Here is a 10,996-nt window from a genome sequence, read left to right on the forward strand (position 1 = left end):
CCAGCGCTGCGAAGAGGCTCCCGGAACAGAGCTGCCCAGGTCCACACTCTGATTCCCACGAGGCCCCGTGGGCAGAGCACACTGCCCTCCCAGGGAGCTTCAGGGAGACCAGCCCCGGCCGTGCCCGCCCCATCCCTCCAGCCCAAGCTCACCTTGCCCCCACCTCCCCAGCCCCAAGCCAGGCTGCCCAGAGGTGCTGGCAGGGGCGGGACTGGGGGGTGTCCTGGGGGTTCCGCCCACCCCAACAACTCTGCAGCCCGGCCTCTCTCTGGTGGGAAACGAGTTGGGAAGACAGACAGAGGCTCCTAGTAAGAAAGAGCTGCTCCTCCAGCCATCGGCCATCAGAGTGGCTGCCCCACAGCAGTTGCTGAGCAGCCTGGAGCGGGGAGGCCACACTAGGGGGCTCCGCAGGGCTGGTGGGGGTGGGAGGGTGGGGCGTGGACTGGGAGACAGGGAAGATGGGGCTGGTCGGGCTTGGGGAGGGGTCAGTAGCGCAGAGCAGACTGGGGCTCAGAGGGTCAGCCACTCGGGAGCAGGCGCGACAGGAAAGCATTGAGGTGGGGGGAGCGGGGGAGGTAGGAAAGCCCCCCAGCGCCCCGGGGAGCAGCCTGAGGCGGAGGTCTGAGCAGGGTCCAGCACTCAGGGCAGCACCGGCCAGGCCGCGAGGGAAGACCGGGCCCATCTGAGCGGAGCGGCCTCCTGTGTCGTGGGCTGGGCGGGGGGCCCTCCAGCTGCAGCCCTGGCCTCTGTCGGGCGTGGTTCTCAGGGAGAAGCCTGCACGGGCAGATGGGGAGCCCGGCCTCCTGGCCAGGCAGGGCTGGGCCCCAGCCGCCCACCCCGCAGGGCCCTGGAGGGCGGCGTGCGATGGGCACGGTGGCCACCACCAGCCGGCTTTCCGAGCTGTTCCACTGGCACCATTCTGAGACTCCCCTCTAGGGGCCTCAGGAGCCCTCAGCCCACCCCCTGGAGACCCGGGGGAAGAGCAGCCACCCCCGCCCAGACCCCTGGGGGTCTTGCTGAACACGGCCCATGCAGAAGGGCTCTGAGGCCCAGTTCCTCACTCCACAGTGTGGACGAACCAGCCCAGCCACCCACCCCCGTCTGGGTCACAGGCAGGCCGAGGGGCCGATGCAGTCTGCTCCTCCAGACCCCCCGGCCTCATCCAGGCCACAGTCAGCAGCGGTGGCCAGTCTGGGAGCAGGGGAGGAGGGGATGTGGTGTCCGTGGGCAGAAGAGGGGGGCGGACGTACTCCCTAACCCTGGGCCTGGGGGTGGGCGCCCAGGGTCCCCGGAGCCTCCCTGCTCCCTAGAGGGGCACCCTGGTGACCCGGCCCGAGGGCCCCTCCTGTGGGGGCGGGGCCTGCCCACGAGAGACGTGCGGGCCCAGCCCGTGGTCCTCGCGTCCTGGGCTGCCTCCTCCCGCACGCTCTCTGCCCTCTACCTGCGTCAGTCCCCTGCCTTGCTCTGAGACATGTTTACCGCTGGCGGAGGTGCTCTGGTCTTGGCGTGACCGGGGCTCGGCAGGCACACAGCTCAGCCCCGAGGACCCAGGAGCCTCCCCACAGCCAAAGAGCCGCGGGGCTCAGTGATGAACGGCAGGAGGCCGGGGCCCACACGGCTGTCCCGGGCCTCCCTCTCACCCGCCTCCTCCTGCCCCTCTGTCGTCCTGAAAGGAGCCCCCCGCTCTGCCCTGGGCCAGGCTGCAGCCTGGGGCAGACCCACGGCGGTGCAGGGCCCGGGACCAGCCCTGCAACTCCTGCCTGCTTCTGACAGACTGTCCCCCCACGGCCTTGAGCATGCGGAGGGGCAGGGTGCATGGGAGGCCAGGGCAGAGCAGTGGGGGTCCCCTCGGCCCGCCTCCAGCCTCTTGTGCCGGCTCCCCCACACTGGCCTCTTCCGGGGCCGGCCCCCGCCAGCCCTGGCGCCACTGAGGAGGCAGGGGGCCCTCTTCGTGGTGCCGCCCAAAAGACTCTGTGCTCTGGGATCCTGGGCCATCCTCCAGGGGCGGGGCCCCCACAGCAGGGGTCTGGCTGGGCACTCAACCCTTACTAGGACCCCTGTGGGCCTGGGGCCCGCCATCCTGCCCCTGCGAGGTGGGTGGCAGGGCCCGCGCTGGCTCCATTCAGGGAGCTGACCCGGCCCACGCCTCCCCTTCCGCGTGGTTTCCGGACAGCCCTGGGTCCGGTCCAAAGCCAGAGGCCGGGCTGCCAAGTATCCAGCTTCCGGGCGGAAGGTGCCAAGCACTGGACAGGGGCTGCATCCCGTGGTGGGCTGGGCCCGGGGTGTGCGCCAGCTCCTGTGTCCCCCAGCCACAGCCATGTCCCCTGTGTCTGCACCACGCTCGGGACTTCCTTCCCCAGCCTCACCTCCCCAGCCCCCACCCCAGGTGTGCGCACCCACCCACTCACTGCTGCTCACAGCTGCTGACCCCACTCAGTCCTGTGCTGAGGCCCCAGCTAATAGGGGTGGCCTTGGTCAGGACCAGAGGGACAGGGGACACTTGCCAGATTTGAACAGGGCCCAGGACCTCAAAGACAGCCTGTCAACCCAGGGAGGCCTCTGGGGGGAGACGGCTCTCTCTTCCGGGGGGGGGGGAGCCTCATATCCTCTGGCCCCGGGGGAGCCACCAGCTTGGCACCCCAGGTAATAGGACAGGCAGGGTGGGGCCACTACAGGTGTGGAGCTGTGCAGGTGTGGAGTTGTGCAGGTGTGCAGGTGTGGAGGAGTGCAGGTGTGGAGTGCAGGTGTGGAGCTGTGTATGTGTGGAGCTGTGTAGGTGTGGAGCTGTGTAGGTGTGGAGCTGTGCAGGTGTGGAGCTGTGTAGGTGTGCAGGCGCAAGGAATGGACCTCTGCCCAAGGCCATGGGCCCGAGGCCGGGAAGGACGCCCCGGGGGCCCCCAGCCAGACCCCGCCAGCTGTCTCCGGGGACGCTGTGTTGCACACCAGGCCCTCCGGCTCCACTCTGGGGGGAGCTTTGGCTTCTTTCCTTTGGCCCAAGTTTCCCATCGCCCCCTGGCCTGCTGGGCCTTCCGGGACGAAACTCAGGCAGTGCAAACAGGGCCTTGTGTCGCCCCAGGGTTGCAGGCTTGGACACAGAACAATGGCAGGGCTTGTGAGGGGACTCAAGTGACCAGAGGCCCCAGAGGCAGGGCAGCACCAAGGCACTTGCCCCCTGCCCCAACCAGGCTGCTGGAGTGGACCTTCCCAGGGTGGAGGAGGGGCCTGCCATGCGGGGGCCTCTGCCCCCCCAGCTCAGCCCGGGGGGCAGGCCCAGGCTGTCCCAGTCAGTGCCTCTTACATAAGCAGCCCCGTGGGGGGCGAGGCCGCCGCTGGACTCCGCTGCCCTGTCCCCTGCCGCGTCACGAGCCTGCAGTGGGCTGTCCTTGGGCCTGGGCGGAGGCCAAGCCGGGCCTATAAATAGGGGTCTCCGGGCGGCCTCCCTGCCTCCCGCCTGTCTCTCTGCCTGTACCGCCGGCCCGGTTCTGGGAAAATGGCCACTCCGAACAGGCCGTGGATGGGGCTGCTCCTGCTGGGGGTCCTGGGGATCCTGCAGACCCCAGCCCCCACCGAGGCCGCCCTGCAGCCCAACTTCGAAGAGGACAAGGTGAGGGAAGGCTCCTGCCAGGTGCAGAGACAGGATGGTGCCCGTGGGGAGCGGGGTGCTCTCCCTGGGAAGCGGGGAGGAGAAAAGAAGGGCTGGACCGGCCGGAGGAGGCTGACCGGGAGAGGCCTCCCCAGGCGATTCACCGACAGAGAATAGCCCTACAGAGAGGAGCCCGACGGGCAGGGACGCGCCTGTGAGCGGGAGCGCGCGCTCGCCTGACCCGCGGGTCTCCTGCGCGCCCGCCACCTCTAACCCAACCCGGTTAGCCCAACGAGCTCACGACGCCCAGGGCAAACAGGCACACCTTCCACACCTGGCCTGGGGACGCACCTCCGTGCGGGAGCGCGCAGATGACGGAGGAGCCGGGGTGGCGCCAGGAATGGCGATGGACTGGGTGCGCCCCGGTGCGCGCCCCTGCCCCGTGAACACGCGCGCAGAGGCCTGCGGGGGGTCGCTGGAGCGCGTCGGAGCGGGTCTTCCAGCTCCGCGCCCCACGCCCGCATCCGACCCCTCTAGGGACGGCCCGGCGACCCCTGCCGCCCGCCCCCCGCGGCGGGAGCGGGACCCCGCGGTGGGGGCGGGGCCGCGCCGGAGCAGGGGGGCCGGGTGGGCTGCGAGGCGGGCCGGGGTGGGTGCGCCGCCCAGCCCCGGCGGGTCCGGAGGGTCCCGGCCGACCGGCATGGGGTCCTGTTGCTGCAGTTCCTGGGACGCTGGTTCACCTCCGGCCTTGCCTCCAACTCGAGCTGGTTCCTGGAGAAGAAGAAGGCGCTGTCCATGTGCAAGTCTGAGGTGGCCCCTGCGGCGGATGGCGGCCTCAACCTCACCTCTACCTTCCTCAGGTGGGCAGTGGGGCGGGCATCTGGGGCCCAGAGCTCCCGGCGCAGGGTCACAATCTGGGGACACCCCCAGCACCCGACCCCTGACCCCAGGATGACCTGCCCACAGGAAAGACCAGTGTGAGACCCGGACCTTACTGCTGCGGCCGGCCGGCCCCCCAGGCTGCTACAGCTACACCAGCCCTCGTGAGTGCGGCCAGGAGCGACGCTTGCTGGCCGGGACTCTGGGCCACACCCTGCCCGGCAGTACAGGGGAGGGTGAGGGGTGGCTGCCCCGCCAGGGCCGGCCTGGGCCTGCCCAGCAGCCCCCGTGAAGGGCTCTCTCTGCAGCCGTCTGTGCCCCACGCGCCCCTCGCTCCTCTGGCAGCTCTGCACCCTGGGGCTCCTGCCCTCCTCGCCCCTGCCTGCGATGGCCTCCCCCGGCCGTCTCTCCTCCCCAGAGGGCCGTGGCTGCGGGGTTTGTGGCTGTCCCACGCACCCCTGATTTTCTGAGCCCTTCTGGTTTGGGGACACGGGGCCCTGCGGGGCTGTCTCCCGGGTCTCCAGACTGGAGCAGCACCCACGAGGTGTCGGTGGCGGAGACGGACTACGAGACGTACGCCCTGCTCTACACCGAGAGTGTCCGGGGCCCGGGGCCGGGCTCCCTCATGGCCACGCTCTACAGTAAGTGTCCCCCCGCCGCGCCCACCGCCTGGCCTGGGGCTCCACCCGTGGGGGCGGCTGGGGGCTCCCTGGGCTCGGGAGCAGGGGCAGAACGGGGATCCTCCAGACAAACGGAGGCCGAAGGCTTCTCCCCACTGCCCCAGGCCGCACCCAGACCCCCAGAGCCGAAGTCAAGGAAAAGTTCACCACCTTCGCCAGGAGCCTGGGCTTCACAGAGGAAGGCATTGTGTTCCTGCCCAAGACTGGTGAGCACGCTAATCTGACGGGAGGGGATTAAGGTCAGATTAGAGGCAGACAGACCGTCTCCTGATCCGGGGGAGGCCGAGGGGTGGAGCCCGTCCGGCCAGACTGCCCACTGACTGGTGCGCGGCCTCCGGAGCGGGGGTGGTCTGGCCTCACACCGAGACCTTGGTCTGCAGTCCCTGGGCCCGGCCCAGGAAGACACGCCTCAGGAAACACCCCCTCCCCGGATTCACCACGCGCCCACTGTGTGCCAGGGCCAGGCTCGGCCCCTGGGATGCAAAGGCCCCAGCCTGGGAGGGGTGCAGGGCAGGCCCTAGAAACGGGGCTTGTGAACGGGTGGGTGTCCGCGTCGGGACACAGGGACAACCACACGGGGCTCAGCACAGGCTCCCTGAAGTGCCCACGGCCTCCTTGCCAAGGAAGCCTGCTCTGGGCCCGGGGGCGGGGGGCGGGGGGGGCCGGATCTTCCTTTCGGAGGGGTAGACAGAGCCTGGGGGAGGGGCGGGAGTGATGGGGGTGACAGTCAGCAGTTTAGGGATCACGCTTGCCGCAGGGCAGGCCTGGGGCACTGACCGCAGGCCTGGGCTTCTTTCTTGGCAGACAAGTGCTTGGAGGTGCACACATAGGTGAGTGGGGCTGGGGGCCACCTTCCCCCAGCAGCCCCTCACTCGTTCATTCAACACGCGCTCACCAGCAGCCTCCCCTCTGCCACGAGGGCTGGCCTCCGCCGACAAGGGCTGCTTCACAGAGAGGCCTCCGCTGGGGTTCAGCAAGGTCACTGGGAGCAGGTGGAGCGGGCGGCCGGGACAGGACTGCGGTGGGAAGACCAGGGGACGGCAGGGAGGCCGGTGCCCTTTGCTGAGAGGCCTTAGTGGACGGGCCCTCGCGACCTGAGGCTGCAGGGGGCTAGGGTCTTGGGGTGGGGGGCGTGTGGCCGGCCCCACGCACAGGTCCCGCTCTCCTGCCCAGGTGAGTCCGGCTCTCAGGACCTGGCCCTTCTGCCCTGCTCAGCCGTTTCCTGCAACACCCGAGACCCCAGCCTCAGCCCCTCGCTATCCCTACCCGCCTCAGCCTTTATTCCCGCTCTGAAAATAAACTCTGAAGCAAGTCAGCGCCTGGCTCCTGACTGTCTGTCTTGCAGTTGGGCCTGGCTCTGGCCAGCTCTCCGGGGACCTGAAGGCCCCCCTTTGCTTTGGGCCTGGGTGTCCCTTCACCCTCTGTGAAATCTCAGCGGCTGGCTCTGCAGGATGCCCCGAGGGGCGGGTAGGGGCGCACTAGCTCGGCCCCTGATGGCATGGGAGAGGTGGCTGGCCGGAAGCCGGGACAGCTCAGAGAAACTGTGTCCCCACGCACTCCATGCAGCCGGATCTCACCCACTGCAGCCCCTCCAGCCACCCCCTCAAGGCGTGGCCATACTTGGGCCCCTGTCCTGGGCCCCCTGGCTCACAAGGCGTACGTAGTGCCCACAGCAGCCTGCCCACCAGGCCCTGTCCAGGCCCCCAGGTTGTGAGGGTCAGAGGTGAGGGTGAGATTTTGGAATGGCTTCCCAAGGCTCTGCCTGAGCCCAGGGCTGGAGGCCACATCCCACAGGGCCTGCCAAGCCTTCGCCTCCCCTTGCTCCGGGGCATCCGGCCCCCTCCCTGGGAAGGATGGGCGGGGTCTGGTGGGGGCCACTGGGCCAGGGCAACCCGATCGGAGCCTATCACGGTGGGGTCTGTCCCAGGCAGCAGGCCAGTGCTCCAGGGAGCAACCGGATCGGAGCCTATCACGGTGGGGTCTGTCCCAGGCAGCAGGCCAGTGCTCCAGGGAGCAACCCGATCGGAGCCTATCACGGTGGGGTCTGTCCCAGGCGGGCAGGCCAGCGCCCCAGGGCGTCTCAGGGGCATAAAGGCACAGTGGGAGAGGCCACCCCAACCCTCCTCTGCTGCTCCGGAGCCCCGTGCCGTCAGCAAGAGCCGCCTTCCAGGATGCTGCAGACGCTGCTGATCAGCGGGACCCTCGCCCTACTCGCTGCAGCCCCAGGCCAGGCCCAGGTCCCCATCCAGGCTGACTTCGATGCCAGCCAGGTGCGCACGGACGTGCCCGGGCCGGCAGCCTCTGTCTGATGGCGTTCTACCAGACAGGCCAGAGGGCTGAGGGAACCCAGCCCAGCCCCTACTCTGGTTCAAGCTCAGCTCAAGGGGACCAAGCCCGCATCCACCTGTCTGGCTGACTTGGGGCAGGGGGTGCAGAGGACAGTAGGCCCCTCAGGCCCAAGTCTGATTTCTGTCCCCACTACTCGCTGGGCTGCCAGCCAGATGAGAGCAGCTGTCCCCCAGGTTCGGGTCAGGTTTGATGTGGCAGCCAGGGCTGCCCCCAGCTCGTCCTGTCCTCCTGCAGTTCCAGGGCCCCTGGTACGTGGTTGGGGCGGTGTCGGACGACCAGGGCTTCCTGGACGCTAAGGACAACATGAAGATGCCCGTGGTCTTGGTGACCTCCTTGGCTAACGGCAACCTGGGCATCAAGTTTGGGTTCCCCACGTAAGTGATCCCAGGAGTCCCACCTTGGACTGGCCTTAGGCCCAACCAGCGTACGGTCAGGTGGGAGCCAGGAGGAAGCAGGGGTGCACCCGACCCATCAGGGGGTCAGAGCCAGGCCCCGCCTGTGCTAGGCTTCAGGGCCGTCGAAACAGCAGCCCCGCTCACCTGCTCCTCAGAGGGGCCCCACCTGAGGGTGTGGGGGAGCCGTGTCCGTGTGTGCGTGCGCACGCGTGCCGGTGTCTGGAGGGGAGACGGGGAGACCCCACAGGCCCCGCGTCCCCTGGCTGTGTGCCTCTGCCCCAGGATGTCTCCTCTCCTCTAAGTGAAGCGTAAAGCACCCGTGTGATCAAGCGTGGATCTGATGGGAGACAGGTGGCCTCGGGGCAGTCGGCAGCAGCCGAGCGGCCGCCGTTTTTGTCGCAGTCGGGCAATGTCTTCAGGACACCCAGCGGGGCTGGGCGGTGGGCAGGGGCTGCAGCTCAGGCCGCTGGGGTCCCCTTCCCAGGCCCGATGGCGGGTGCCAGGAGACGGACAGCACCTTCACCAAGGGGGCCGTGGACGGGCAGTTCAGCAACGTGGGTGAGGCAGGCGCGTCGCGGGCGGTGCCGGGCGGGTGGGGGCAGCGGCAGGGCCGGCTCGCGGGGACCGTGGGGATGGGCAGGGGGCGTCCAGGCCGGCGCCCAGCTCAGCACGCTCCCGCCCCCACCCAGCTATGGCCCAGACCGACATCAGGGTGGCTTTCACCGACTACAAGCACTTCGCCGTCATGTACTTCGAGACTCAGAAGGGGGGTGCAAAGGACATCTGGCTGCAGCTCTACGGTGGGTGACGGGTGGTGGGGACCCGCCCCCCCGAAGGGCCGCACCCGCGCCGCCCCGGCCCCTTCGCAGCCTCCTCTGGGGCCCCTTGGGGGGCCCGCTCCTCCGTGTCCCCGTGTGCCTCCCCAGCGAGCCCTGACTGGGAGGCAGGAGAGACCAGCGTCTCCCAGGGTCTCCCTGGGCCCCTCCCCAGCCCCGTGCCACCTCCCCCTCTCCCTCCCAGCCCTGCCCCTCTGCTCATGCTGCCCCTGCCCTCAGCCCGGGCCCCAGAGCTGTTTCCTGAGGGCGCCCAGAGGATGCAGGAGCTGGCACCCAAAGTGGGCCTGAACCCCAGCCAGGGCGTCCTGCTGCCCAAGTCAGGTGAGCACCATCTCCTGGCCGCCCAGCGCTGCAGGGGCAGAAGGACCCCCGACCCAGACTGGGGTTTGGGGGCGTGCAGGAGGCCCCAAGGCTCGCTCCTCGGGCGCTGGACCCACAGCAGGGGGGCCAGGGGAGGGAGGAGGGGGTCACAGGCAGGGGAGGGGCTTGGCCCCTCGGGGAAGGGTCCAGGACCTCTGCCCCGGGGAGGTGGGGAGGGGGCGCCGGGCGTTTCCTCAGGACCCGCTCTCTTCCACAGACCAGTGCGCGGAGGTCCTGGCCTAGGTGATCGGGGGCGGCCTGGACCACAGCTGCCCAGCGCCCCGCAGACCCGGGAGGCCACGCCCACCCTGGGCAGGGCGGAGCGGGAGGGGCGCGAGCCCCACCCCAGCGGGGACGCAGCGCAGGAGCTGGAGCCGGGCGGTGATGGCGGTGCCCGCGGCCCAGTGCCCCTCGAGGAGCGGCTGCCTCTCTACCCCACCCCCAGCACAATAAAGAGTCTCCACAAGCCGCTGCCGCGCCTTTCTTGGACGTAGGGGCAGAGGGGCCGGGTGGGCCGCGGCGGGGGCGCCCCGCGAGAGGGGCCGCCTGGGAGGGACAGTGTGCGGCTCTGGCTCCATCCCCACCGGGGAGCGCTCCGCAGCTGGTTCCGGGGCCTGGAGGGGCAGGGCAGGACACTTGCCTGGCAGCCCTGCCCACCGCCTGGGCAGGAGCTAGGCCCGAGAGAGGTGGCTCCTTTGGTGGCCGGACAAGGCATCTCAGTGGCTTCCTTGAGTCCCCCTCGGACCCCAGGTGCCAGGCCAGGGGTGCAGACCTGCAGCTGCCCGAGAACGTGACCCCCGACTCACGCCCGGTAGGCACCTGGGCTCCTTGGGCCCCGGGTCCCCCACACCGGGGCCCCCCTACAGCCCCGGGGGAGCCTGCACCCCATCCACCCTGGCCTGCCCTCCAGCACCCCTTCTCCCTGTCGCCTGCCCACAGATGTCTGTCCTGCCGTTGTGTTTATGAGGGAAGTCGTGCTCTCCTTTCACGGCTGGCCCCAAATCATTTCAGGGTAAAATGGCACGACATCTGCAATGTGACTCGTCCAGAAAACAGTCGTGCACAATGTGAACATGTAGAAAGCTGACCGCGGTCCCGTGGGTGACAGCTTGCTACGCTACCCTTTCTGCTCGTCAGCTGGCTGGATGTTTTTCAGTAGAAACGCAGCCCTGTCCTACCAGACTAACGTTCTCCATCTGGGCCCTTCCGGGCAGCGCGATCCCTGGGAGGAAGAGCCCCCACGTCCCAGGAGCCCCAGACAGCCCCTCACCCCTGCACACCGGGACCCCCACCGGTGCCGCTGCTGCCCGGCCAGCCGGCCAGGCTCTGACCCGCTGTGGGCACCACAAGGGTGGGACCTGTCCCGTCTGCCCCTGCCCCCAGCCTGACACCTGTCCCGCAGAGGCAGGCAGTAGGTATGAAGGCGCAGAGAGCTGGCCCCTCCCACCTAAGATGCCAGCTGCCCACAAGACAGGCATCTAGAGAGGGACTGGCGATGAACCGGTTGGTCTATTCAGCGTGCTCTCCGCCAGCCCCCTTGGTCGAGACCCCAGCTTGTGGGAACTTCGCTCTCCGGGCAGGGAGCACACCCAGGGCCCCCGCAGTGAAAGCGCTAAGTCCTACCCGCTGGGCCGCCAGGGAATTCCCAGTTGATCGGCTGGTTCGTTGGTTGACATTCGGCTTCCACACAGACCGAGAGAAGATGGCCTGGAAATCGCCTAAGAGCGGGGACTCACTGTGGGGCGGGGAGATGCAGCCTGCCCTCGCGGCCCTCTGGACCCGGCAGGGCCACATCCCCGGCGCCTGCCGATGGGCCCAGTCCTGCACGCCCTGCTCTGGCCACAAGGGGGCAGCCTTCAGCCAGCTGCCCACCCGGGGCCCAAGGCTGCACGTGTCGCGGTCAGCGCGCCACTC

At 69.2% G+C, this 10,996-nt stretch overlaps 2 protein-coding genes across 2 annotated transcripts; both read left to right on the forward strand.

Annotated features, from left to right (window-relative positions):
• Positions 1–3,431: 3,431 nt before the first annotated feature.
• On the forward strand, positions 3,432–6,455 carry PTGDS (prostaglandin D2 synthase). The gene is made up of 7 exons (XM_052649269.1): positions 3,432–3,604; positions 4,304–4,443; positions 4,550–4,626; positions 4,987–5,103; positions 5,247–5,348; positions 5,947–5,972; positions 6,316–6,455. Exons 1-6 carry the CDS (start codon positions 3,491–3,493, stop codon positions 5,970–5,972), a joined length of 576 nt encoding a protein of 191 aa, XP_052505229.1. The 5' UTR covers positions 3,432–3,490; the 3' UTR covers positions 6,316–6,455.
• Positions 6,456–7,313: 858 nt separating this feature from the next.
• Positions 7,314–8,694, forward strand: LCNL1 (lipocalin like 1). The gene is made up of 4 exons (XM_052649793.1): positions 7,314–7,412; positions 7,726–7,865; positions 8,371–8,444; positions 8,576–8,694. The coding sequence occupies exons 1-4, from the start codon at positions 7,314–7,316 to the stop codon at positions 8,692–8,694; spliced, it is 432 nt and encodes a 143-aa protein (XP_052505753.1).
• Positions 8,695–10,996: the final 2,302 nt, after the last annotated feature.

Source organism: Budorcas taxicolor, chromosome 11, assembly GCF_023091745.1.
Source record: "Budorcas taxicolor isolate Tak-1 chromosome 11, Takin1.1, whole genome shotgun sequence".
Taxonomy (NCBI): Eukaryota; Metazoa; Chordata; class Mammalia; order Artiodactyla; family Bovidae; genus Budorcas; species Budorcas taxicolor.